General features: G+C 38.1%; 1 protein-coding gene, 1 long non-coding RNA gene and 1 pseudogene across 4 annotated transcripts in view; 1 reads left to right on the top strand and 2 right to left on the bottom strand.

Moving 5' to 3' along the window:
• Positions 1-1,614: 1,614 nt before the first annotated feature.
• LOC110348119 (uncharacterized) lies at positions 1,615-27,981 on the bottom strand. Of its 2 annotated transcripts, none has more exons than XR_002393104.2 (4): positions 27,077-27,981; positions 12,268-12,446; positions 3,740-7,911; positions 1,615-3,638 (listed from the first exon to the last, which is right to left on the bottom strand). It is a non-coding gene; the product is annotated as an uncharacterized LOC110348119 (long non-coding RNA). The 2 variants fall into 2 exon arrangements; XR_002393105.2 differs by lacking the exon at positions 1,615-3,638 and adding an exon at positions 14,752-14,832 and having other exon boundaries at positions 7,737-7,911; positions 27,077-27,911.
• Positions 22,910-22,981, bottom strand: LOC147829259 (U4 spliceosomal RNA; annotated as a pseudogene).
• Positions 25,442-27,990, top strand: part of Snx13 (sorting nexin 13) — a 122,538-nt gene continuing 119,989 nt past the window's right edge. For both annotated transcript variants that reach the window (XM_087206682.1, XM_087206683.1), the window contains exon 1: positions 25,442-27,048. In XM_087206682.1, coding sequence (XP_087062808.1) covers positions 26,455-27,048 — 594 coding nt within the window. In that variant the 5' untranslated portion in view covers positions 25,442-26,454. The remainder of the gene's footprint in view (positions 27,049-27,990) is intronic.

Raw genomic sequence — 27,990 nt, forward strand, 5'->3', positions numbered from 1 at the left:
ATTCCAGGGTCTACCATCTGTGTGGCTATGTGTAGTTATTAATTCTCAAGTTCCTCTTTGTCTGCTTTTAGCCAATGTTAGGATTTAAATTCAAAGTTATATCTTTTCTTTTTTAAAATACATTTTCCTTTCCACCTCAAATTCCTGTGTCTCTTCCAATCTAGTATTGTCTTTTGGCTGGCTGCTATTTGAATGGAATAAAGATGCTGAGCCCCAGGCCCTATCTTTTCTCTTTGTGATCTCTCCTATTTGTTCTTCCTGATAGTTGTTAACTCTTCTCAAAGTCTGCTAAATATTAGCCTAATTTTCTGATAGAATTTATAGGAAGAAATAAGTAAACCCCAGAGAACAAAGGCTATTTGTAATAAATGGGAGAACTGTACGTGAATGCAGGGCAACTAGAAGAATGTTCATTGTCTTCACATAATCATAGCGATGAGACAGTTATTTAAGGAAAATATACACATGTACTCCACCTATCAGTGTATCAATTAGTACGAAGTGATAGAAAAATACCGTGAATGTTTAAATTTAAAAAGTTATTGGAGTAAAAGATACATTGCCATTAATCAAACAGTCATCATTCTTGTGTTCAATTTTCTTTCTTTGTTTCTTTCTTTCTTCTTTCCTCCTTCCTTTTTTTTTGAGGAGGGGCGGGCAGTGTCTCAGTATATAGCCCAGGCTGACCTCAAACTCATAGCAATCCTCCTGCTTTAGGCTTCCAGGATCTGGGATTATAGAAGTGCTCTCCGTGCCTGGCTCAATGTTCTTTATTAAGAAGTTTTGAAAGTCCTCTTTTGTGAGCAGCTTTAGTTGTGCTGTCATGGCTGCCTCATTGTCCTGAACTGATTCAAAACCTTTACCTTTCATAGTCATTTTGACTTTGGAGAGGAACCAGAAGTCACATGGTGCCGAATCCCAGTGAATAAGGCAGATGAGGGTACACTATAATGTTTTTACAAGGCTTCCTTTCTGTTGGATGGTACTTGGCAACAGCATTCTCTGTATTTATCATAACTTGTAAAGGCACTCATAAAAAAGAAGTTCCGGAACTGCTTCAGAAAGTGAAAGAATGACATGATAAGTGAGTTTGAAGTGAGGGGGAGTATTTTGAGGGGCATTAATGGCAATGTGTCTTTTACTAGAATACATTTTTCAAAATTAAATATTCACCATTTATTTCAATCACCATATACAGTATTTCAATACATTGTATAAATACTTTTACAGGAGTGTTAGATGAAGTCATGCAAATCAAATACTTAGCACAGTGCTGAGCACATGGTTTGTGCTCAGTAAATAATAGCTATTGCTTTCATGACTGTCCTATGAGTCTGTTACATTACTATTAAAAGTCTGACTAATATTTCATGCAAATAAAAGTAATAGGACATGCCTACGTGAGAAGTGGACACAACTCTGCATTCTTTATTGTATCTTTTCAGATTTATCTCACAGATTACACTGCTCACACAATCATTGTTGTATTACTTAAGTTCTGGTCTATTTTGGCTTCTGTAATCTGAATGGAGCCCTCGAGATAAATCAAGAAAGGGAATCATTAAGTGATATCAATATTGTTTAATCAATATGTAAATCAGATCATTTCCATACATTAATACATTTGACAATATTGAGCATATGCTCATGAAATGTACAAGTTATCAGTGTTTATAAAAAGAAAACAAAGGATTATTTTAGTGTTATTGCTTAATGTCATACTGCTGGTAGGTACAAAGAAGAAAATAGGACTGGTTTGGACAGTAAAATGTACCTGTGGCAGGTTTTCTAGTTTAGCCTTAATTCTGGGAATTGGCATCAGGTGCGGGCAGAAAGTTTCAGGAGTGGATGCACATAAAAAAAAGAAATAATTGCTCCTGGGACCTAAAGTATTCAATGATATTGAAGAAATTGAAAAATAAATGAATCAGTTGAATACTGTTGATAGAAGTGACTGGGAAAAAGCTGAATTCAGAGTCATTTTTCCATGTAGTTGGTCTTCAAAAATACTGCTTTATTAATCTAGTTGCATAAGAGGAAGTGGTGCTCTGAATATGATACTACCTTAAAAGTTCTATTATGCCTAAAAGACCTATAGGGAAACTATGGGTGGCATAAGAAAGATGTAGAGAAACAGAGTTCAGGGCCACATGAGCACTCAGGAATAAATACATGGCATGAAGTTGTCTAGCAAATTTTGCAAATAATACATGGAAAAGCATTTAGAATAGTTCTAGAACATAGTTTTGCTCATCAGATGCTAGCTATCATCATCATCATTATTATCATTTACATTTAAAGTTAAAAGGGTAAAATGGGCCATCTGAGTACTTATTCCTGGAATTCTGTTTCAATGCTGGTAACTGAAAAAGTTCCTGTCTGCTGTGAAATGTTTCCACCTTGTCATGGAATGATCATACATTTTCCATTTTCTTTCATCTGAGATCATTAAAGATCTATAAAGTCCTTTAATACTAGTGGAAGAAAGCCAACGATTATGTCCTCTTTTAGATTTATTCCAGTCTAAAGATTTAAACCCATGTTGTCTTTTAGCAGCATAGCTCCCAAAGAAGTTGTACTAGTTCTTCATGTTTGAGAAGGGCTTGTATTAATTAAACAACATTTCTATGAAGCAGGTCAGCACTTTCATCTTTTGAAGTAGGTAAACAGGACACTGAGAAAGAAAATAATAATTTGTTTTATGTAATGAACTAGCTCATGGAACTGACTTCCTGTCCGATAGGCCAAGCTACAACAAACAAAATATCAAAATACTAATTTGTAAATTGTTATATATTAGTGAGTCATCAGTGCATCCTGTGCTTCATGAACCTGAACTTTGCATCATGTTCTAGCTGCCTTTCCTGACCTTCCTTCCCCTGGCTCCTTATTTTTCTAGCTAATTTCTTTTTTGTCCCCTTAAATTCTTTTATTGGTACATTTTAGGTATACAATACACTTACATTCATTATTGGGAATTGTACCTTTACATGATGTATCTTGGTTCTTATTTTTTCCCCATTCCCCTGCCCTCCCTTCAACCCCTCCACCCCTTCCTGTTTACAGACTTTGTTTCCAATTTTTCTCATAATTTTTCCTTTCCCTTCTTTCCTTTCCCCTACCCTTCTCACTTCCCCTACTCCATTGGACCTTTTCTTCCTATTTCACATTATCAGTTATTCTAGCTAATTTCTACTCATGCTTTTATTATTTATTTAACTCATATATAATCCCCCTCTAAGAAACCTTGTCTGGCCTTCCTGTCTCATTTAGAGTCTCCAGTGTTCATTTAGCATTCTGGATCCACAATGTATCTCTATCTGGCACTACTTAGACTCCACTGTGACAATGGACTGTACGAAGAAAAGGAATATTTCTTCTCTTTTTTCCTCTCTGGTAAAATGCCTAGTATACAATATTTACTCAAATATTTCTGAATGAAGAATGCATTTATATATATGATCAGTCAGATTGGAGAGAATGTGTGCACAATGAGAAACGAAGGTTAAGTTGATTTTTCACTGAATGTGTCTAACATAGGTCAGAAGGAAATAATTCAAGGATGCAGGCTGACAAAAGTTCACCATCTTGTGGTGCTGCACTGTCTGAAGCAGGGAGATTTCTAAGGTTTTCCAAGGCTGAAGGAAAAAAAAAGTGGGAAGAGTACACATTAGATATAAAATTTCCCCTTGACTGTCATTTCCATTCAAAAATCATAAACAAGAACTACTCCTGACACCTGAAACTGATCGGATTTCTGCTTGGCTTCATCCTTTGTCCACTTATATTCAATGACCAGCACCTGTGTCACCTCAGTGGCCTGCTTTGAGCTGCTGGAGGCCCTTTGCTCATTCAGAAGTGCCTAGCATACCCCTAAGTGGCTCTTGATTCATGATGTCTTGTGCAGCTCCACTCCTTTGTCTCAGGTTGGAAGAATTCCGGGCAATTGTTTGCTCTCCAGAATTCTCCTGTGGAATTATCCTAAAGCTTACCTTCTGTGGAACTTTTGCCAGAAATTATTTCTGCTTGGTGTTATTTCCTTCTCTGCCTTGCTTCTATCACTTTCTGTGTAGTTTGGATTTGGAATGTCCCCCAATATCTGTGTGTTGAAGGCTTATTCCCAAGCTTGACACTACTAGGAGGTAGTAGAACCTGTAAGAGGTGGGGTCTAATGAGAAGTTTTAAATGACTGGGGGTGTGCTCTTGAAGAGGATTTGGGGGACCAGATCTTTTCTCTTTCTCTCATACCCAGCCTTAAGGTGAACAGACTTCAGCCACAGTCCTGCCATGATGTACTGCCTTGCCACAGGCCCAAAGGGAATGGGACCAACTAATCACAGACTGTAACCTCTAAAACTGTGAGCCACAGTAAATCCTTTCTCTTTATAAACTGAGTATCTCAGGTATTTGTTACAGTAACAGAAAGCTAACTTCCTTATCAGTTTTCTTGGAGAATATTTTCTTAAATACATCACTTGCATGCACATTCTTATCTTAGAGATTACCTATGAGAAACTGGACCTAAGACAGCACTACCTAAATAAAAGATGAGCAGAGAGACATAATTCATCCAGTTTCTGGAAAGAGAGAACTGATACAAGTAAGCAGTATAATGTCTACCACAGCGTAATGAAAAGCAATTTGGGGGGCTGGGGATTTAGCTCAGTGGTTTCGCCACCTGCTACGCAAGCGCAAGGACCCGAGTTCGATCCCCTGTACCAAAAAAAAAAAAGAAAAGAAAAGCAATTTGGTAGTTAAACAAAGGGTCAGATGACACAGGCTGAACTATCCAGTTCTACCAGCAAGGACTAGACAAGTGTAAGAAGAAAGAAGTATTGCATAGAGAAGATCACTGAGCAGAGTGACTTCTTTGAAGGCATAATGCTGAGGAAACAAGGGCAGTAGACCAATGTCCAAACTTGAAAGAAGCCCCGAGTTTGGTACTAATAGGAGTCATCATTTGAGGAGAATCAGTCAAGCAGTAATTAGAGATGACAGACAATACAAGGGCCCATGTCACATCAGGAGATAAAGACTGTATAGGCAGAAGTGTAAGGAATAGAAGAAGTGGGCCGGGGATTTAGCTCAGTGGTTCCAGCACCTGCCTTGCAAGTGCAAGGTCCCTAGTTCGATCCCCATACCAAAAACCCCCCACAAAAAACAGAAGTTAGTTTGCTGGCAGTCTTGTTCTGGTATATCATCAACAGGTCCTCAGTCAAGAACTGTGCTGTGGGGAATTGGTGGTTAAGATATGGCCTTGTGGTGTGAAGATGGCAGTAATTGCCATGTGGTGACTTGGGGTAGAAAAGCAGACTACGGGCTCTGATTTTGATGGAGTACCTGGTAGGGAAGAAAGGTCAGCATCCTAGTTGAAAGAAGTGAGCCACACTGTGAGGAGTACTGATAGGCTGCCCTTGCTGGGGACAGTCTTGCCCAGAGCTCATGGATGGTCAGCATGCTGGTCCTGTAGTTGCAGGATTCATCCCAGACCCCTCTGGCTGACTTTGCCTACACTGAGGATAGGCTCAGCCTTCCACTGTGTGGAAATCCCTTCAGCAATAAGGGCTGCATAAAGTAAAGCATTTTCTGCTAATGCTTCTAGATTTCAAGTAATAATTAGATTTTTCTTAAACTCAAGTTTTAAATTAATTCCCCATGTTCTGAGTATTTATGTAATTTAAAAGTCTACATTTAGATACCAGATATATTTGGAGATTTCTCTAATCTATAGAGTATAAATCTAACTTTGTTTTTTTCCAAAATTCTAATTTGAATGTAATTTTTAAAAAATTTATCATTTTCACCATGATTTACATTGCTGTCTCTATTGTTTACTAAATTCCTTTTTCTTTTCTTTTCTTTTTTTTTTTTTGAGACAGGATCTCACTATGCAGTTCAGGCTAGCCTTTAACTCGCTGTGAAGCCCAGGCTGGCCTTGAACTCACAGTGATCCTCCTGCTTCAGCCTCCTGAGTGCTGAGTGCTGGGATTACAGGCGTATACACCACACCCAGCCATTTATTAAATTCTATGTGTACTTGGATCTATTTCCAGACTTGGCATTCTGTTCCGTTGGTCTCCGTTCATGCTTCCACAGTGAACTTTTTTATTATAGAAGTTTTATGGTATGATGAATATTATGTAAAGCTAGTCCCTGCTCATTAGATTTTCTTATAACTTTTTTATTAGTACATGTTTGCAGTACCTAATGTTTACATGCGATACATTACACATCTTGATTTCTTTTCTCATCCCCTCTCCCTCCTCTCTTTCCTCCCTCTATCTCTTGGCCCCCTTCCCACCTGAGAAAGATCTTTCTCCCCACATCCTATTACCTATCTTTTAGTTTGCTTTTTATTAATAATTTGGGTTTCTCATGTAAGAGAAACCATTTGATATTTAAGCTTGTGTGTCTGATGTATTTCCCTTAACATTATGGTCTCAAGGTGCACCTATTTTCCTAGAAATGATTCAAGTTTATCTTTCTTTATAGCAGAATAATTTTCCATTGGGTTTAAATACCCCAGTTTCTTTCTTTTTTTTTTTTCCTGGTACCAGGCATTGCACTCAGGATCTTGGACTTCCCAGGCAGCCACGATGTTGCTGAGCTACATTCCATCCCCAATACCACGTTTTCTTTACCCATTCATCTGTTGAGGGACATATAGGCCACTTCCAAGATTTAGCTATTGCAAATCGTGCTGCCATAAACATGGGCATGCATCTATCACTGTACTATGATGCCTTTAACTCTTTTGGGAAGACACCTAGAAGGGAAATATCTGAGTCAAATGGAATTTCTCTGTTTAGTTTTTTTGAGGAATCTCCACACTGATTTCCATAATGCTTGTACTAGTTTATACTCCCATCAACAATGTTCTTTTTTTCCCAAAGACTTGCCAGTCTTTGTTATTATTTGATTTCTTGCTGATGGCTATTCTTTTAAGGGTAAGATGCAATCTCAGTGTTGTTTTGTGTTTTTGGTTTTTTTCTGGTAGCAGGGATCAAACTCAGGACCTTGCGCTTCTGAGACTGGTGCAGTGCCACTGAGCTAAATCCCCGGCCCTTCAGTGTTGTTTTAATTTGCATTTCTCTAATGACCAGCAATGATGACCATTTCTTCATCTATTTATTGGTTATGTGTACTTCTTCCATTAAATGTCTATTCATTTTGCTAGTTCATTTTTTATTGTGTTCTAATGGGGGGGTCTAATTTTTTAAGTTCTTTATATATTACAGATTCTTGCATATGAACTTTAGAATTGTGCTTCTTCTGTGAGATATCTAGCTGTATGTAATATGCCATGCAATCTAAATCATTTGGTAGTTTCATAATTATTTTTATAATCAAAGGTCAATCACTTGTCTATTAAACAAAGTTATTTAAAAAATATTTTTCTTTTCTTTTTTTTTGGCACTGGGGATCAAACTTGGGACCTTGCACTTTCAAGGCAGGTGGCAGAACCACTGAGCTAAATCCCCGGCCCTAAAAAATATTTTTCAAAGGAAAGGGATTATCTGCTTTAGTTTATGCTGATTTATGCTGCTACTTTAAATGTTCTGTACCTACCCCAAATGACTCTGAGACCCATACTTTTCCTCTCAGTGCCTATTAGCTTGTATTCTTTTAAAATTTTCATTTTCAAATTTGGAAGAAAGTAGAAAAGATGGTTCTAATGTTTGCAGTGGGAGGTGACGGTGGAAAATTTGTCAAAGAAGAATTGAGAAATTTAAAAACAAGCTGTAGAACAAATTTAAAACAAGCTGTAGAATTTTTTAAATTGAACTCTTGTGGTAAATAGTTGGCCTCCTTTGTGGTTCAGCTGCACTTGGCACAGCATTTGGGTCTCATTCTCTTGTGCTGCAGGCTCTTTGTGTCTTCGGTCTGAAGTGCCTTCAGTTTAGCAGCTACCTAAGAATGAGAAAAGGTAGAGGGGTCAAAATAAGGAACAGAAAGAGAAAGCCTGAAAGTGGATTCTTAGGGCTATCCCTAAACGCAATACTTCAGGAGAGACTAGTACAGAGGATTTTATTCCCTCCCCTCAGAGTTTTTCATAAGCTGAGTGCAGGGTTATTAGTTTGGCCAGACTGCTTATTTCTGATTTTTCAAAAACGTAAGCATGCAAATGAAAAAGTCATGTTAATTTGTATTTCTGTTATAATAAACTATCATGAAAATCTGAGTTTTGTCATCAGAAACAGCCAGGGACCAATTTTTTAATCTTATTGCACCCAAAGTTGAGCCCTCCACCCAGGATGGCAAAATATTATTTCCATTTGATAAACAGGGCCTTCATAGCTAGATTTATTTCTTTCTTTCTTTTTCTTTTTCTTTCTTTCTTTCTTTCTTTCTCTCTCTCTCTCTTTCTTTCTTTCTTTCTCTCTCTCTCTCTTCCTTCCTTCCTTTCTTTTATTCTTTCTATCTTTCTTTACTTTTGTGTATCAAGTTGAATGTTTACTTCATTAAAATTATCTCTTTATTGGTACATGTTTGCAATACACAATGATTACATTTACTGTCGGGACTTTGTACATGTACATAATCTATCTTAATTTTTGTCTTCTTCTCCTCCCATCTCTCCCTGCTACTTTCAAATCTTATTCTCCTTCCCATTTGAAAAACCTGTATTTCCATATTTTTCTTCAATTTTCTCTCTCTTTTACATTGCTTTGCCTCTACTTCTCTCCCCACTCCCTTTATCTCTTGTCCTCTTCTCATTTGGAAAAAGATCTCCCTGCTTCTCCTATTATCTCCTTTCTCCTATTATCTATCCTTTATTTTGCCCTTTATTTATATTTTGGGTCTCTCATATAAGAGAAACCATACAAACTCGAGTCTGATTTATTTCACTTAACATTATGGTGTTGAGGTGCACCCATTTACCTACAAATTCCTCAAGTTTATCCTTATTTATTGGAAAGTAGCACTTCATTGTGTATAAATACCACATTTTCTTTATCCATTCATCTGTTGATGGGCATATAGGCTGTTTTCAAGATTTAGCTAGTATGAACTGAGCTGCTATAAACATGGGTACTGATATAACACTGTAATACGATAACTTTAACTATCTCAGGAAGATTCTTAGAAGGGGAATAGCTAAGTCAAATGGAATTTCTATTTTTAGTTTTTTGAGGAATCACCAGACTGATCTCATACTGATAGTGGTTGTATTAGTTTACATTCCCTTCATAGCTTTCTGTGTCATGCTTGGTTGTCACCTGTGAACCTATCTGTGCATATGTTTGGAGTACTGTAGTCAATAGAATAAGAGGTGTTTACGAAGACAAATATAGATTTAATAGTCTGAATAGCCCAACTATCCTATCCATTAAATAGGTGTAAACTTTTAACCAAGCTGCCTGACAGTGAGGTTCCAGATGTGGAACCTCATGAAGACTTGATTAAAAATCACCACAGGCCAAGAGTAGGGTGCTCATATCCTACCCATAGCTGGCTGACAATAAGTCGATGCATTTTTAAGTTGAGTGCTGAGCACTCTCTAAAATATTAGCCTTGCCTGAGAAGTCTAGGGAGACACTGACAGTGGAGATGAAGCTTGGCCAGTCAGACATTAGCAGACTTGGGGATGAGCTGACAGCAACCAAGAGCAGTTAGGAGGACCAGGTGAGTGAGTCTAAACAGAAGGAGAAGATCAACACCCTGAAGATGTCCAGCAAGGGGAATTCTAAAAGTAAGAATGCACATTTTACCAACATCTGACAGTGATTGTTCCTTCCAAAGCTGAAGCTACCACCCCAAGCTGCAGGGCTGACCCTGCACAGGTCTGCAGATGCCTTCAAGAAGGGATTTAAATATATGTGTAAACAGTAAGGCAAATACAGAACTTGATGTTGATAGTGAAGTGGAAATACACAATGAATATTGTAGGTTCCCTTACACCATTTTTACTGTGCACTTTGAAAATTAGATTTTAATTTTAGTGTGTAAGAATGACAAATATTTTGTGTATTTTCAAACTCAATTATATGGTGATTGATTTGTTATCTATAGAATAGATATGTTTCTGGATAAAATGCTTAAACTGTCAAACTGTCATTCTTACTATAATTGAAAGCAGTCTCCATTTTAAAGATCTGTTCTACATTCATACCCCCACTCTGGAGGAAGTGACCTTGCAGACTTCAGATCCTGTGGGTTTATTATCATTGTCTTCAGCTCTTCAGTGCCCTCTCTGTATCAGAATAATAACTAAAGGACACTCATGTCAATAAATTCATACTAATATCAACTTTCTCTCTATGAAAATTTAATGAAGGAAACCGAGACTTACTAAAGTAGGCTTTACAGAGATTTTTCTTAGAAATAAACAAATACATATATACTACAGTCTTAGAATTGTGACTGGGTTAGATTTTACTTTTTTGGCAGAAATGGGGATTGAATCCAGGACCTACTGCTTTACTGGATACTAGAGCCCCAGACTTTATTTTGTTTTTGTTTTTTTGAGATAAGGTCTTGCTATACTGCCCAGCCTGGCCTCAAACTAGGAATCCTCTTACCTTAGCTTCCAGAATAGCTGGGATTACCAGCACATACCACTATGTCTAATGAGCATATAATTTATTTCTTTGTATTGATTAATCATTCTGAGCTGGTAACTTCATGGCTTTCATGACTTTGAGAGGTAACATTAAATTTGAACTAATAGTACAAGTTTAAATATAATAAATTTCTTCTTAAAATGGCCCCATTAATTTCATAGTTAGCTCCTAAACTCTTCTCATTAGACTTTATTTACTCATTAATTTGATGTTTCTGTCTAGTTGTATCTACAAATAAGCCTTAAAGCCTTAAGCATTGTTTATTCACTTTAGCCTTGATAGGATATTTATAATGCTATATATTGGCTCTGATGAGAAAGTTTCTTTAGTTTTAAAAAACTTTAATATACCACAAGTTATTTTTCAAACCAAATTTATTTTCCAAAAAATTGCTACATTGTTTTATTGTGTGCATTATATTTTAAAGAAGATTTGAATAATTTCTTTAGTGCAATAGGTACACTCAACCAAAACTCTTACAGAGGCTGACACAATATTGCTTCAGTCAGGTGAGAAGGGCCTGCAAAGCCTCCTGTGTCATGCTTATCCAAGCAATAAATTACTTTTTTAGACAAAAATCATACTCTGAAATTGCTTTAGCTTTTTCTGAAGTAAAGGTATTGAATACATAGTATTGGGAACACTTTTTTTTGCTTTTTCATCAGATGCAATTATTTTCCACTTAATAGTGGAAAACAATAGTATTTTCCATGTTATAAGAGACCAAGGTAGATTTCTTATATTTTGTTTTCTCATTCATATTGAGTCCAGTTTTAATTTGATCCCAATAAAGTTTCTTCCCACACTATAACTTAATTTCATTGGCCTCTTTCTTAGAAGTCTTTTTGAAAGTAATCTTAAAACATCTGAAAAATAGTTATCAAATTTGAATTTAATGCCTGATATTATTTCCTTGAAAGTTGTTTCTAAAGATAAACAAGTTAATTTAAAAATTTTTTGGAATACAGATATTAACTTCTCAGTAAGTGTTCATCTTCCCTGTAATTTCCTAAGTCAAATGAATAACAAGTGCTTCCCATTTTAGTCTCTCTTGAGAAATATGCTAAGAATATGACACATATACAAATAGGCTAGTATGTGAAGAATGTAACAAGGAAGAAACTAAATGAGAATTAAGTGCCTTTGGGGTTTAAAACTCTTAGGAAGTCTTGAAATCTAGGTTAAAAACATCAAGCAAAGAAAGACTCAAATTCATACTCTAGTGATATAACTACCACTTGGTTGGTGCTGTATTTGGTGAGCAAATTCTGACACAGAAAGCAATTTATTTTCAGTTTTTTTGATTTGCATTAACTCTTGTCAGCTTTTATAGGTCTTTTTTTTTAATCTGAGGAAAGCCAAGAACCGTTGTCCAGGGGAGAAATGCCTTAGAACACAATCACACAAATTTGCATGCAGTTCAGTACATTTACAGCCTATCTGTAGAGTTTTGCATTAGTCAAAACTTTAATGTTACAAATAAGAAAAAAGCCACCATGTGTCATCTTAATGCAAAGATGGGCCTTTATACTTAGGAACGTAGTAAACTAAGTCCATGACTATAGGAAGAATGGATGTGGAGATTCAACACCATCAGGACAGGCACACTCCGCTGCTCATTACTGCTTGTCTTTCCTGTTCTTGGCATAGTAATCTCATTTTTTCCTGCAGCGATACTTTCTTTACAGGGTAGAGAACATACCTGCCAGCAGATCCAGTTTTGCATTACCAGGAGAAATAGTTTTCCTGAGCACCTTTTTATCAAAAATTAATTGATTGTATCTCTGCATAGTCACTTCCCATCACAGTTACTCTCATTAATCAAGTCCGAGTTTCATTTCCCATTCTGTGGCAAAAAGGTAAGGGAGGCAGAGTCCATAACTAGAAGAAAGAAGATTGGAGCAACTTAAACACTGTAACCAATACCCATGGTCTTCTGCTAAGACAGCAAAGATAAGAGCAAGGAATTACCTTTCCCAACCTTTATCTGAGAACTGTTTCAAGTCCTAACCAATCAAAAGTGAGGGTGTCAAGGAGAGGAATAAGTTGGTAACCAATGGATAAACAGAGGCTATGTGAATGAATGAGAGAGTATCAGTGCTGCGCTGGTAAGTTGGCTAACTCATGAAAACAATATATGCTTGTATTTATGTGCATACATAAACATTTAAAATATATTTTGCTGATATAAAGAATAAGTGGCATACAACTTATAAAAGTGATTCAAGATTTATCATGTGTGTGATTTCCTTATGGTCAGTTGATTTTCTTCTAAAGCTTTCATTGACTTTTTCTGAATTCTTAACTCCTCATTAAACTATAGCTACAACTGACAAATCTACTCATTTATCAATGATGTGAGCAGTGTCTTTGCTTATGGATAACAGTTTTCAAATACCTGAAGGATAGTTATTTAAGTTTTTGGGTTATTCAGAAAGTAAAAGCTAGTCACAATACCTCTCAAGTTCACTATGTATTTTCTTGATCAGTTTCTTGATTCTAGAAAATCAACAAAGCAGTAATCAAAGTCTTAGCTTGTGGCATTTACCAATTGCTGTGGTGTAAATACTCCCAAACACAGCTGGTTTTATGCTACCAACAAGGCAGCACTGAACACAGAATTGGGAATGATGTGTACCAGCACTACACACTATAGTATCACCATACAGCAGACATAAATGACTTTAAAGGGATGTATGATGGTAAAAGTGGTAAAATAACTAGAAAGTGAAGATTTTTGGACTGTATTTCTTTATATATATTACTTATATAATTGTAAGTATTTATACTTTAGTTCTTCCTGATGGTGGTCTTGGAAAATCACAGTGGAATCCAAAAATTTTAATAGTTACCCTAGTGAGCCAGTCTAAACCAGTTCCAGCGGACAGTTTGCCTGGTTCCAACCAAGCAAAGGTTAGTGAGGAAATAACAGTTTGAAGCCACCATTAATAACTTAGAGAGCTGACGTGTAGAATCAAAGTTCTGCCTTGGCATCACTGTGATATATCTGATACAATCTACTTTAAAACTATATTCAGGTGAGGGCCAGGGATTTAGCTCAGTGTGCCACGCCTGCCTCACAAGCACAAGTTCCTAAGATTGGTACCTGGTACCAAATAAATAAATAGATAAGACTATATTTAGGAGGATACCTTGTGTCAAATACACTCAAATTTGAATAACTTTACTTCATGATTTGACAAATTTTAGATTATTCACCATTTTGGATTTTTAAAAACCCATTTTTTCTTTTATTATTGCAAATGACTGAGAGATTATTGTATTACATTTACAAAAAGTACAATCTCCATACTTTCGTAGTTTAGCTAGAGAAGAAGGGAGAAGCAGTCTTTGAAAGCCCTTTCTGCTTCTTCATTGGCGTATGTTATTAAAATCTGAATTCTCTTTTTCCATATTATGAACTACATCAGAATCTTTCTAACACTCTAACAACCTTGTAAAAAATCATACTAGACAATGTGTGACAGTGAAAACTAAGAAAATGTTATTTATCTCTAATATACTGCCATCTTTTAGTGAACATGATTTTACTAAGAAATGGGACTAAAGCAAAGTGATAGTGAGAAACACTCGATCCTTCACTTTTGTGTACTCATATTTAGCACTGAATATAAATGTGTCTTCTTGGTGGCTTTCCTGCAACTCAAATTCTTAGGTGCTTTAAGCAGCAATGGAAATAGATAAATGAGAGTAACGGCTGAATAAATTAAGTTGGAGACTGGATAGTAATTGTGTCATTTAGAAATTATTTTATCTCTGATGTTATGTTGGGTACAGACTTGTAGCTTTTTTTGGTACCAGGGATCAAACTCGGGTTCTTGAGCTTACGCAGCAGGCAGCGAAATCACTGAGCTAAATCCCTGGCCCCAGACTTGTTGCTTTTAAACAATGCAATTGTAAAACCCTACCAGCTTTCTTGGGATTAAAATATTTCCAAACTTAAGTAAATAAAAAACAAAACTGTATAATTATGTGAGATACAATATATCAAAATGCTTCTAAGGAATTGTTTGAAAAGAAAAAGGATAATGAAACTAATAAGAGAAAGATAATTTGGAGTTTAGGAAGAAAATCATCAGACATGGCTGAACATAAATTTATATTAGTACTCTGATATCCTGGAATATTAAAAATGGAAAAATTTTCAAATTGACTTTGGACTTACCAGTTCATAAATGTCCAAGTGCTATTGTAAAATAGGGTTGTTGATTAGGTGACTGCACAGTTGTACTTTAATTTGTTCTTTCTGGAAGAGACAGATCACAGGATCACCCCTTTCTGCTCTAATGGGACTCAGAACCAACCTAAGTCCATGGAGGGGAAAGATGGCTGGGAACAAGGAACTAGCCTAAGGAGAAAGAGTTGGATGGGCCAATGATAGGCCTACCAATGTCAGAACCAGGTGAGGTGAGGGAGACCCAAATGGTCCAGAAAAACAGAAAAGCATAGGTTTCTGAGAGAGAAAAGTAGGGGAGAACAGAACTAATGCAGCTCAAGTCTGGCATCTCATTTGGAAAGAGAGGGAAAATGAATGACTTAAACCTGATCCCCTTAGGTACAGTCACAACCCGAGGCAGAGGCAGACCCTTATGGACACAAGGGAGACATATGAGTCATACTGAGGTCAAAGATAAACAGGCCTTGGGTGGGCTTTGTGAGATGAGCTGAATGTATCATGTCATGCCAGTCAATGAGAAAAGATTAATGAATATGCAAAATTAGTGTAGGAGTGGTAACATTTGTTTACAGTAAAGTAAAACTGGTTGAATTTCTACAAATTAGCAAAGGTTACAAATTCTACTGTGCTCATACTATTATCTCTTCTTATATGAGAGTGAAAAAGTGGTTAAACTGGAAAAACAAATCATCACAAAACAATTTCAAGAGATCCTCATGTGATATGGATTGTAAAAAGCATGAAATACCTGGGGGGAAATGCAAGTTTTTATTAGCAGTTAAAAAGATATGTTAACTCCTAGAACCCAGACTGATCTTGTGGGGAGTAGAAAGAAGAGTGTTTAGTCAGAAGAGCCTACTTTGAAATTTATTTGCCATTTATTTATTTATTTATTTATTTATTTATTTATGTATTTATTGGTACCGGGGATCCAACTTGGGTCCTTGCGCTTGAGCAGCAGGTGGCGAAACCACTGAGCTAAATCCCTGGCCCTTATTTGCCATTTATTAGTAGAGGACTCTTGGGCAAATTATCCTTCTGAGTCTTAATTTCCTCAGTTAACAAAATGAGGCCAGCAATACTTACACCATGAAGGGTAAAGGTCACAAGGCACATAACACACCTGGCAGAGAAGAGATATTTAGTGAACATTAATTTCTTTGCTCAGCCAAGTGAAATGTTTAGAGTAGGAGTTTCTCTGTCAGTGGTGAGGAGCTCCTGTAAGATACCCCCAGGGCAAATCTTGTCCCTGACAGGTGACTAAAGTTTATTGAGGCAGATTCCTGAGCCAAATGCCTAATAGTCCTCTCTTCTTCTCAATTTGGCCACATCCTTGTGCAATAGATGTCGGAGCTCTAGGAGAGGTTCTCGTACTTTTCAAAACAACAGCTCTCTCAGTTTGGTCCAAATCTGTCCCCTATTCATGAATATTCCTATTCCATTAATTCTTAGGTTTTCTTTCCTGGGTAATCTGGGTGGAACAGGGTCTTAAAATCACCTTTTACCCTAAAAGTCTTAATCTTTCTGGTGTGTGGGTGTGTGCATAATCTGTAACACCCTGCCCGTGATTTATTAAAGTAGTTCTCCTCAGAGAACCATGTACAGACATATCCTTAAGCAATATTTTTGAAAAGAAGTCCAACACTGGGAGTAAGGTGGGGAAGAGGATGAGCACTCCATAGGTTGGACACTGTGCTCTCAGTAAATAGAGAATGTTTTAATCCAGGCTTGTATTGCTAGCTGCAACAACCAACAATAATAAGAGAATTATAACTCAATGCAAAATCCACAGATTATTTTTCTGGATGGGTCCCCATCTCAAGCCTCTATCATCTCAATTTGTAGCATCCAAGAACACTTGGGAAGACAGAAAGAGGAGGACTGCTACATTGCATTGATCTGACTTAGTTATACAGCCTACCTAGATATGCAGGAGATGTAATTTCCCTCCGTTTCAGGAGGAAAACAAATGATATGGAGAACACGTAGCATCAACAAACCACAGAGTAATTTAGGAAGATATTGTGAGATATTTCCACTTCCTCATAAACCAGTGCTCACAGATTAACAACAACTTGCTTCTACAGGCAAAAATGAAATACGGAAGGTAGGAAGTTGTTTATATTTTCATAGTGAGGAGTTTCAGCGTGATTAAAATTTCTAGCATAATCATAAAGCTCACTCAGAGGACTCGACACAGCTTCCAACAAAGTAAAGGCTCCTGTTGATTTAAGAAATCAACAGTCTTTCACAGACTACTATAACAAAATAAGGCCATAATAACACAGAACTTAATTTCAGAGCAAGAAAATTACATTTAAAATAATTCTGTAATTTCTATCCTAAGCTTAAAACTGTGAATGGCCACTTTCTTCACACAGGTTTTTTTTTTTTTTTTTTTTTTTTTGGTACCTGGAATTGAACTTGGGACTTTGTACTTGCGAGGCAGGCACCAGAACCACTGAGCTAAATCCCCAGCCCTTCATACAGTTTTAAATACAGTGCATATCAAAGTAATATTTTGTTAATATGTTGTTTATGATATTTCCTCATAAATTTCCTGCCATAGAGAAAATAATATTACAATAATAGAAAGATAATGAATAAGATGGCTTATATTTTAATGATCATAAGATTTGAAGGGAAAGCCAGAGTTCATTATTTCTTTTCCCCTCTTTTAAGGCCAAATTACATCAGGTAAAAATTTAAAGAATATAAGTATCTTCTTTGAGCCTCCCAACCACTAGATTCTGAGTGACAGTAAATGTTTCTGATATGAATTCCACAGCCCTGTGATCTTAAAATTTGAGTACTTAGTCCACTTAAGGTTAAATGAATAAAATAATGTGTAAACAAATGAGTAAATTCTATAATTCTATTAAAGGATTCTCTGGTAAATAGCCAACATACACCTCTGTCCAGAAGGCAGACATCTCCCTTATAGAAACACATAAAAAATGGATTCCTTCATTCATCCTTCTGCCACTCCTGCCAATAAAAACAAGCCCCATTCAAAGCAGAACATTTAGCTCTCTGTTAGCAACAGAAAGAACACTTCCCCAGCAACAGGAAAACCGAAAAGGACATCTATTTTTAAAAATAAAACGTGAAGCCCTCAGCATTTTGCTGATTTAGTGAACAAGACAGTGTATAAACTTATCCATTCAAATTAGATGACTGTCCGAGATTTCAGGAATAAATGGCCTGATTTTACATGCCTTTTATCTGATTATTTGCTTTGTTTTTATACGCCAGACCTTTTCTTGACATTTCTGCTGATTTCTCTGTTCGTGGATATTTGCGCATATGGCCATTATAAGGTAGGAGGTGTCTCATTTTAAGTGCAAAGGTGGTAATTCAAGGAGTTCATTACCATACGCAAAATAGTTCACAGCAGTCTATGTCACATTACTCTGTAGCAAGGTTTTTGTAAAAGGTGGTGATGAATATGCTTGTTGAACAAAAGTGATAGGAAAATGAACTGCAACTTACTTGTTATCATTAAGCATCACAGTTTTAAAATAGAAAGAAATGTTAAGGATTTGATTTTGAGCCATGGGGCATTGTCTAATGATTAAAATAACAACCTATATATTAATGTAGACAGTATATTAATGTTAATCTAACTATATGTTTCAATCTCCTAACTTTATAGTAAGGAAAACTGAAGCTCAACAACTGGTGAATTTTCACTTCAAAGATTTAGTCCTATTTAATAGCAAAGGCAGAGCCACAGTGCAAATCTCAGGCTCCCATTTTCATTCCACAGTCAATATCACAAGACACGTGTATTAGCTCTTCCATTTCGTTGTATGTACATTTATTTTTATTTTTTATTTTTTATTTTTTTTTGTACTGGGGATCAAACTCAGGACCTTGCACTTGTGAGGCAGGTGGAGGAACCACTGAGCTAAATCCCCAGCCCTTGTTGTATGTACATTTAGTACAAAAGGTTTTCAATTTAAAATTTTCATTGAAAAAGATCATATATGCTAGGGTGAAGACAAGACAGAGGAACTTTGTGGCAACTAACATATTACTACTTTAAAACAATAGTAATTCTTAGAATAACTTTTTAAAGCCTGATTTGTTATGTTAATAAAATAGGAAGCAAAATAATGGTCTGATTTCACTCTTCCTCTGTAAAAATGGAACTAGCTGAGGCAAACTTTAACTATGGAGATGTGCTGGGTTTCATCTGTGGGTGCTGATTCCTTTTCTTACTTCCTCCTTCGTCTGAAAACAAAAACAGGAAATCAAAGGCTAATTATGACACTTGATTTATGTAAAATCGAGGACAAAGATGGTTGAAAACTGTTTTTAAAATTAGCTCAATTAATATACTTAAATACAGTATATACATATAATTCTGAATATAACTCTACATTAACATATACATATACATGTATGTACACATAAGTGTATATGATTCTTTAAAAATATCATTGTGCTACTTGCCATGTAAAATTTAGCTCTTTAGGCCTCAAGTTCCTCATTTGTAAAATGCAAATAATAACAGTTCTTACTTTTTAGGATTGTTGTGAAAGATTTAGAGCCTGGCACATGGTAAGAACCTAATAAATATTACATAATTAGATAATTAAGTATTTTATATATGAGATGTGATAAAAATACAGTATTTAAATTTTTAAAAAAGTTTTACTGTTTTGTGAGTATCTTTAGTTGCATGGTTGCCTCCATGTTCTCAATTGATTCAAAATGTTTATCTTCTATGGTTTTTATGACATTTTTTTGACTTGGGGAAAAGCCAGAACTTGCGCAGTAGCAGGTCTGGTGGATAAGTTAGATAAAGACACACTATATTTAGTGAATAAGGAAATCAGGACACATGATGTTTTCACAAACTTGATTTTCCATTGGAAGGTACTTGGCAGTAGCATTAATTATATTTTTGATCACACCTTGTAAAGACACTCACAAAAGAAGATTTCCAGAACTGCTTCAGAGAGTAGCAAGAATGATGGGAAAAGTGTGTTTGAAGCAAGGGAGAGTATTTTGAGGGGGATTAATGGTAACATGTCTTCTACCATAGGAAACGATAAAAAAATTTAAACATCTATTTATTTTGATCACATTGCTCTTTTGTGTGTGAGCGCATGTGTGTCTACATGCATGTGCATATACTCTCCGAATAAATTTATTCAATAAAATCATCAGTTACTTGGGTCTACAGATAAACATGTGAATACAATTTTGTTATGCACTTTCTTTTATGTTTAAGGGTTGTGAAATTACTCTGTCGGATGTGCTATTGGTGGATACATGACATTATGCATTTGTCAAAACTCATGTAACTTCACACCAAAAAGTGAAACAATGTATACAAACAAATCATTTAGAAGCTAGGCCGGTTTTGTGAAAAGAATGCAGACTTCAACAAGAGAATCTAACTGTTATAAATGTATAAAACAAGCTCACTGAAGGAGTTGGGGGAGTAAGTCCTAAACTAAATAATTTTTCAAATGACTGATGTCTTTTAGAAGAAGGACAAAAGGAACTACATGTAGACATTGTACTATTGTAGACAGCTAAGTTAGGTAGAAATATTATAGGCAGTCAGACAGGGCTAGGCTCTTGAGGGAGTCAATGCAGAGGATGAAAACACATTATAACTCTGGCCAGAGGTGCATCTGTTGAAGACCAAGCCTCAGGATAGAGATGGAATGACCAGGCCTACATACCTCCCCAGGGAATAAGATAAATGGTATCACTTTGTCCAATAAAGTCTAGATAGACATCAAGCACCCTGGTGGATGACCAGGACCCCCTGATCCATCCCTTCCTAAAGACAGTCTTTGTTCTTTCCATGTACACTTGGTACATGACCTGCTTCCCCACTGGATCAATATTACCTAAGCAGCTATACTTGTAATCTTATTGGTTGATCATAGTTTTGACCTATGTTGTACCCACCTTGTGATTTTACTCTATAAAACTTCCTTTGAGAAGTGGGCTCGATGGCAACCCACTTTCAGGTCCCCTCCTGACTCTTAGGAGCTATCTCTTCAATGTTTCCTACCCTTAAACTCTGTTGTTCCTTAGAATTCATTCTTCAGTTTTGGAGAACATGAACATGGCATATCTGACATCTAGCAGGTTGGGAGTTACATTTATTTCCACTATATCAGTACTATGGTTGATAAATTTTTTTCCTAAGAGAGTATGGGCTAGCAATTCTGATACATGGATGCTGAAAATGAACAATTAAGTAAATGGATGTAGATGGCAGGAGCCAGATTTCTCATGAGTGAAGTAGGAATTATATATACATAAGCCAGGAGAGGAAGCTAGAATGATCTTCTGGTAATGGATTAGAGTTAGAGAAAACATTATGAACTCATGTTCAGCTTAATGTAGATACAAATGGTTACATGTGGAAATATTTACAGATAGTTGTATATACATGGATTAGTATTCATCTATGTGTATGATACTCCAAACAGCAAATAGCAGATCCTGTATCTTGGTTTCTAATACCAATCTCCAATAAAAGGAACCAAGGGGGCCGGGGAGTTAGCTCAGTGGTGCTGCCTGCCTTGAAAGCACAAGGTCCCAAATTCGATCCCTGGTGTCAAAAAAAAAAAGGAACCAAGGTTTCTTAGAGAAATGGCTGATTTTAGGCCTGGGGCATGATAAACCTGGAGGTTCTTTTATTACCAGAAGGAAATAAATGCTCAACAACAAAAATAAGAAACTATCCCACATTGACGGGAATATATTAAAGGAACATAGAACAACTGACAGAGCTCCAGTGACCAAAGCTGGGACAATTATAACCAAACTAGTACTGAGTTATAACTCAATGTAAAAAATATTTATGAGTTCATACTCATATAAATAAATTACTAAATAATACAAATGGAGAAGAGAGAAATCTCCTATGCAAAATAACTTCGAATTATTTATTCATACATTTCATCCTGAAGAGTAGCATAAATTCCCATTTTCTAACTGGGGGCTGCACATAGTGACTTCCTTCCAAGGAGTAGTAGGGGAAAAGAGCAACATTACAGTCATGAAACTTGAAAAACATGATTATAGTCAGGTGTTGAAAGGTCAACACGAGCAGTGATAGATAGCCAGGTGTGGTGGTACAAACCTATAATCCCAGCTACTCTGGAAGATGAATCAAGAGGATTTCACTTTTGAAGCCAGCCTGGACAACTTAGTGAGGCTCCTTTTCAAAATAAAAAGGGATAGGGATGTAGCTCAATGGTACAGCACTTGCCTGTACAAGGCCCTAGGTTCAGTCCCAGTACTGCAAAGAGAACAAAGCAAAGAACAAAAGCAATGACAGATAGCATATATCCTTGTAAGTAGTCTAGGGCACGTTACTACACCTCTTATGATCTTATTATCTAAGGATAATACAATCTACAGCGATGGCCTTTTAAATATTTTAAATACACACAAAATATCTACCACAGTGGCTGGCCCATAATTGAAAAACAGTATCCATAATCAAGAATTAAATGTTTGAAAAAGTGACTAGATCTAATTTTTGTAATTTAATGGTATTTCTTTTGAAAACTATTGAGTGGGGTGCCACTGACCTAGTAATACATCTGAATACAGTAATACAGTGGACCTTCAAGTTACAACTGGCCTGATATACAAACTTGGGTTAATTAGGTTAATGGAAGATTCATCTGGCTCTTGTTATCTACAGCGTGTACCCAGGTAAACATCCGGATCTCGGCTCTATTGACTTATTTATAACTGACCCTCAAGACCCAGTCGAGTCCGTCAGTCAAGGGTCCACTGTATACCATAAACTGTCATATATTCATAATATAGTTCTATTTAGATATTTGTATCATTTGTAGATTATTGAAGAGGCTTGTGAACATTATCATTTTAAGACTGCATCTGCTGTTAGCAGAGCTCCAGGCAATATTATTTCTGCCTCTCTCTTGGTCTTGAGTTGCTCAACATTTCTTCAAAAATCACCCTGCAAGAAAAAAACCTCTTGTGGGGTTATTCGAAGCTACACTGGAGAGCCCTTAAATGCCCCAAGATGTGTGCTTACGATTGTCCTACTAAATATAGAAGAATGAGGGTATCGTGGTGTTGTCCTTTGATTGTGACTCCTCTGTTGCTAATGCATTATTTCAATGTGGATTTGCAATCTTTCAATTAGCAATAATCTTGGCTCGGATAGACTTCACTGGCTACGATACTGCCACTGTGCAAAGCTGATTTGTGGTCTTTAACCCTAGACTATGTTAATGAATGTATACTAGTATTTAATGTTCAGGAGAGGTGGTAGATGACACTAGTAATTTTGCATTATGAAGAAACTGGAGGGCCAGGCATATAGCTCAGCGGCACAGCACCTGCCTAGCAAGCTTAAGGTCCTGAGTTTGATCACCAGTACAAAAAAAAAAGAAAGATAAAAGGAAAGGAGGAAACTGAAGTTAATAAAGCGGTTTAATTAAAAAAATGTATATACCTCACATGAGCCAGAAGAGGATTTTGAATGTTTCACTGCAAAGTAAAGATGTTTGGGGTGGTAAGTGTGCTAATTGTTTTATCTGATTATACAGTATAACTTTGTACAATTATGTCAATTAAAAATAGAACTAAAAATGGTCAATACCAAAAGATTGAAATATGACAACTGTTTGATAGATGCATTTTGCTTGGGGAGTTAATGCCATACTTTTCTAGTCAGAAATGAAATAGAGCCAATTTGTGACAATCTGAATATGTAGGAGAAATTGCTTTTGTTTCAAAACTAAAAAGAGTAGACAACCTGGATATTCACAGTCTTCACTTGGAGGTTTAAAAATTATTGGCAGTGGCTTGTTTGAAAGTAATTCACAGTTGATTTTTGCTTCTTACCTCTTTTTGACTTACAGTATCAATCAGACTGGACACTGCTGTTGGGGAATCAAATCTTTTGCAATAACAGCCCCACATATCTCCTTATCATACACTTAAAGAGCTTGTTTTGTTTTAAATTTCTTACTGAGAGCCAAAGGATCCAGCATCTCAGATCATCCTGTCCCTGGTTTCCTTTATAACAACTGATATGGATAGGATGTTTTTAAGATCACATGGAATGGAATTGCAATCAGTACCAAAGTAGGTGCTTATTTTTGTTTTTTAAAAGATAGCTGCTGATATAAGCATTCTCTTTATATCACTCAATTTCTGTAACTCTCAGAAATAGCGTACTTTACTCACTTTGCTTCCCTTGCTAGCAAATAAACTTTGATTCATGTCCAACATGGACTTGTGAAGGTGAAGAGGAAGGCAATTCTGTCACAGACTTTGTCTGTGGCATTGTAGTGGCAGAAGTGATGTTCCCATAGTTGCAAGATAACACAGGATGTCCAAAGTTTGAGTAATTTACTCTTTCAACACAAAAGTTTCTTTTTTTCTTTCCTCTTCTTTTTTTTTTTTTAAAAGCCGGGTCTCACTATGTAGCCCAGGCTAGCCTTAAACTCGTATGATTATCTCGTGAGTGCTGGGATTATAGGCATGCAACACTATGTCCAACTGGGTTGTTTTAAATTAGTTTTAACAAGTCCTTTCTGTGGAGTCTTTTAGGAAATTATTCATCCATTCATTTAAAAGAATATTTCTTGAGTATCTATTTTAGGCACTAAGGAAACATCACTGAACAAGGCAGAAAAATCCCTGACCTCTTCATGAATCTTATATTCCATTAGAAGACAGATAGGGCTGGGGATTTAGCTCAGTGGTTCTGCTGCCTGCCTTGCAAGCGCAAGGACCCCAGTTCGATCCCTGGTACTGAAAGAAAAAAAAAAAGAAGACAGATAATAAGAAAAATAAGTTCTTATGTCAGAAGGTCTAACTGCTATGGAAAAATCTGAGGCAAAGATGGGCAGATGATTAGGGGAGGGTAATATTTTAAATGGGATTGGTAGGGTAGGTTTCCTGCAGGTATTTGGTGGCAAGATCCTTCCAGGTAGGGCAAAGGCACCAGAGCCAGAGGGTGCCATGGTGTTATAGGAACGGAGTGGGGTGGGGGCAGGCCTGGCTAGCTGGAACAAACTATTTAAGGGAAATAAGGTCAGAGAGGTGGGGTGTAGGGTAAGACTTGGGAAGCCAGCCACCGTAGGAATTTTAAGTGGAAGAAAGGACTCTGGCCAAGGAAACTGGGAAAGCTAGTAGAAGAACTAGCAATTTCGGTTTGTTCCTAGGTCTACAGACAAACTTCTGATTGTTAAAAGCATATCCAGGTCATATCACAGGTTGGTTCAAATCTCAGAGTTGTGTCTACAACTAATTTATCCCCTTAAGTGAAAATGTCTTGCTTCTGGCAAGTCAAAAAGATGTAGAAAATAAAATTGAATACTCAAGCCAGACACCTAAATTACAGTTTTAGTTCACTAGTCGGTAACTTAAATATTAATGAACCTCTTTCTCCGTTTTCTTATTTACAGGTTGGAACAGTATCTTTTTCCAAGTTCCTTCCTGTCTCTAGTGTCTCTTGGTTTCCCTTAATACCTCAGTCCAGGTTTTATTTTCCAGTCTTATTTCCTATTTATGGCCTGATCTTTCAATACCAGTAATATATTTTATTGTATTACAGAGGTGAGAGTTTTGCTGGTTCAGCAACGTGGAAATTATGTGCAAAAACATGGATCAAAACAACAAAAACTACTTGGCTACAATTAGTTGAATGGAGCAAGTTAGGATTTTTATTTAATTCTGGCAGATCTGCTTAAATGAACCATTTTGTTTTCTTTATGGGGACACATAGAATAGGAAATACATAATGCTTTGCTCTGTTTTGAGAATTTAAGAGTAACATATTAAGTAAATTACACTTAGCACAACAGTGGTTTTTTTGTTTTGGTACCGGGGATCGAACTCGGGTCCTTGCACTTTTAGGGCAGGTGGCAGAACCGCTGAGCTAAATCGTGGCCCTAACACAATAGCGGTTTTGTGGAGGGAAAAAGGTTCCAGTAAAGGGAAAGAAGGAACTACTGACTGTAGTTTTTCAAAATGCTTTTGTACGAATGAGATGGAAGCATTTTGCTTGTTATGTCTGAAAATTTACTTCTCAATTTCTTTGGAAACTGGGTTCTAACATAAAACAGACTACCCAGAATTTGACAGTATGTTGAGGTCAGGCACTTCATTCTGATTCAGAAAGAAACGAGTGTCTCTAATTCCACACACTCTAACACATCTCTCGTGGTAGGATGAGAATGGTATCAGTCTCAGGGGCTTCTGAGCACCCCGGAGTTCCAGTGTGGTCCCATTTAAAAACTATTTACAGAATCGCTGAAATTTGCTCAGTGTGATACACAAACACACCATAAGTAAAAGCCGTGGGGACAGCAGTTAAAAAAACAAGACCTGCATTGATTTATTTGAAAGGTCTCTCATAGGTAGAAAACTTAACCCTTGTGGTTACTACTCTATGCCGGTGAGTCACCTAATCAGCAGCGTCCTCACTCGCAGAGCCAGGATCAGGGTAAAGCCGATACGCCCGTATCACATCTACGACCTGTCTCGCACCTCTGTGGAGAACTCACTGAGAACTGCCAGAGACAAAGGAAAGTTTCTGTCCAAGTTTCGGACAGAAGGACTGCGAGAGGAGCGGTTTCAGATCACCCTCGGAGGCCAGGCGGCGAAAGAGCCGACTACCCCGCGAGCTCTTCGGTCGCCGCGGGCCCAGGCAGACGCGAGATGCAAGTCTGCCCTGCTGGGAATCTGCCTGCTCGCCGCCGAGACGCCCGCGGTCCGCAGCGCCATCAGTCCAAGTCCCGAGCTCGGCCAGCGTCGCTCCTCCCCAGGGATGGCGAAGCCCGGCGTGTGGAGAACGACGAGCGACCTCCGCGGCACCGCGCGCCGGACCCCGCGCGACCCCGGCGGCCGGGCTTCTCCTCACTCCCAGCGGCCCCAACTTGGCCGGAGCGCCCAGCCCCTGGGTCGTCGGCCCCGGCGCCCAGTGGGAGGGCCAGTGCCCGCCTCCGCTTCTCCGCGCGCCGGCGCTATGGAGACGGTCACGAGACGCCGTCGGCTCCCGCGCCTGCCAATGGGGGCGCACGTCGCGGGGAGACGCGGACGTCGCTCATCCAAGATGGCGGCGCGCCCGTCGCGAGCAGCCGGGCCGGGGGGAAGCCAGCGAAGCCGAGTAAAGCCGCCGCCCGGGAGGAGACTGAAGGAGCAGTTGCCGCCGTTGGCGGCGGCCCGGGCAGTTTTCGCTGCTGCTACGGCTGTTGCCATGCGGCGAGGGTAGGGAGGACCTCACTTCCCCGAGGTGTAATAATGTTAACAGAGGTAAGCGGCGACGGCGGCCAGTATTTACCTGTGAAATGGGAAGGGGGCCGTCGCCAGCCCGTCAGAGACCACTATCTCTCTGGCCGGTGGGCTCGACTCTCCGCCGCGGGTTTTAGGGCCCGAGGAGCTGCGGGGATCTTACAAGTGCCCTCAGTGTAGGAGCTGTGCTGAGTCAACAGAGTCCCACCACCTCCGGCTCCCGTGCCTCGCTTTTCGCAGTTGCCACTCGCCAGTCGCCCTGGCGCTGGGCTCCCGCCTGCTGTCGGTGCCTCCCAACTCATCGTTCCTTCCGGTGTCCCCTTACACTCTGCTGTGTGCCCGTGCCGCCCCTCCTCCTTTCTGCCCATTGCTGCACCCCTGCGGTTTGCCCGAGGTCTCACTTCGCGAGCTCCGGGGCCCTACCCCTCCTGGCTCGGTCAGCATCCAGGGTTTGTCGCTCGGCCAGACCGGTTTGTTCTCCACTCCCTCCTTTGCTTCGTGGAGTGGACCTTTCCCCTGAAGCTTCACTTGCATAGCTCGGTGTTATCCCCTCCCCCACGTTCTGTCACCTTTCGCTTAAATCGCTTAAAAGTTTAGTTTAGCATCTACCTTCTTGATTTGTGTCTGGCCCCTTTGCTGCTCTCTGTGGAACACTTTTCTCCTTGGACCTGAAATGGAAGTAGGGCAGCAATGACAAGCCAATCAGTTTCTCTTTTCTGGTCCCTACTGTCCCTTGCAAAAACCAGACTTTTTGAAGAAGTAATTTGCCTTCACTAGAAGTACTGTAAGGGGAAGAACTAAATTGCTGTAACCGGGTACTTGACCCAAAAGTTAGCACAGTTAAGTATAGTGGTATGTGCAGGAGTGGGCATCGTAGAACCAAAGATACTGAAGCTTGTGGATTTGGTAAAATACTTTCTTAGAAGCTTTTGCTCTAAGTATTGTGAAGATCTTGATGTCAGC

This window comes from Heterocephalus glaber, unplaced genomic scaffold (assembly GCF_053883595.1).
Source record: "Heterocephalus glaber isolate CG9 unplaced genomic scaffold, H.glaber_assembly_v1.0 deba00000676, whole genome shotgun sequence".
Lineage (NCBI taxonomy): Eukaryota > Metazoa > Chordata > Mammalia > Rodentia > Bathyergidae > Heterocephalus > Heterocephalus glaber.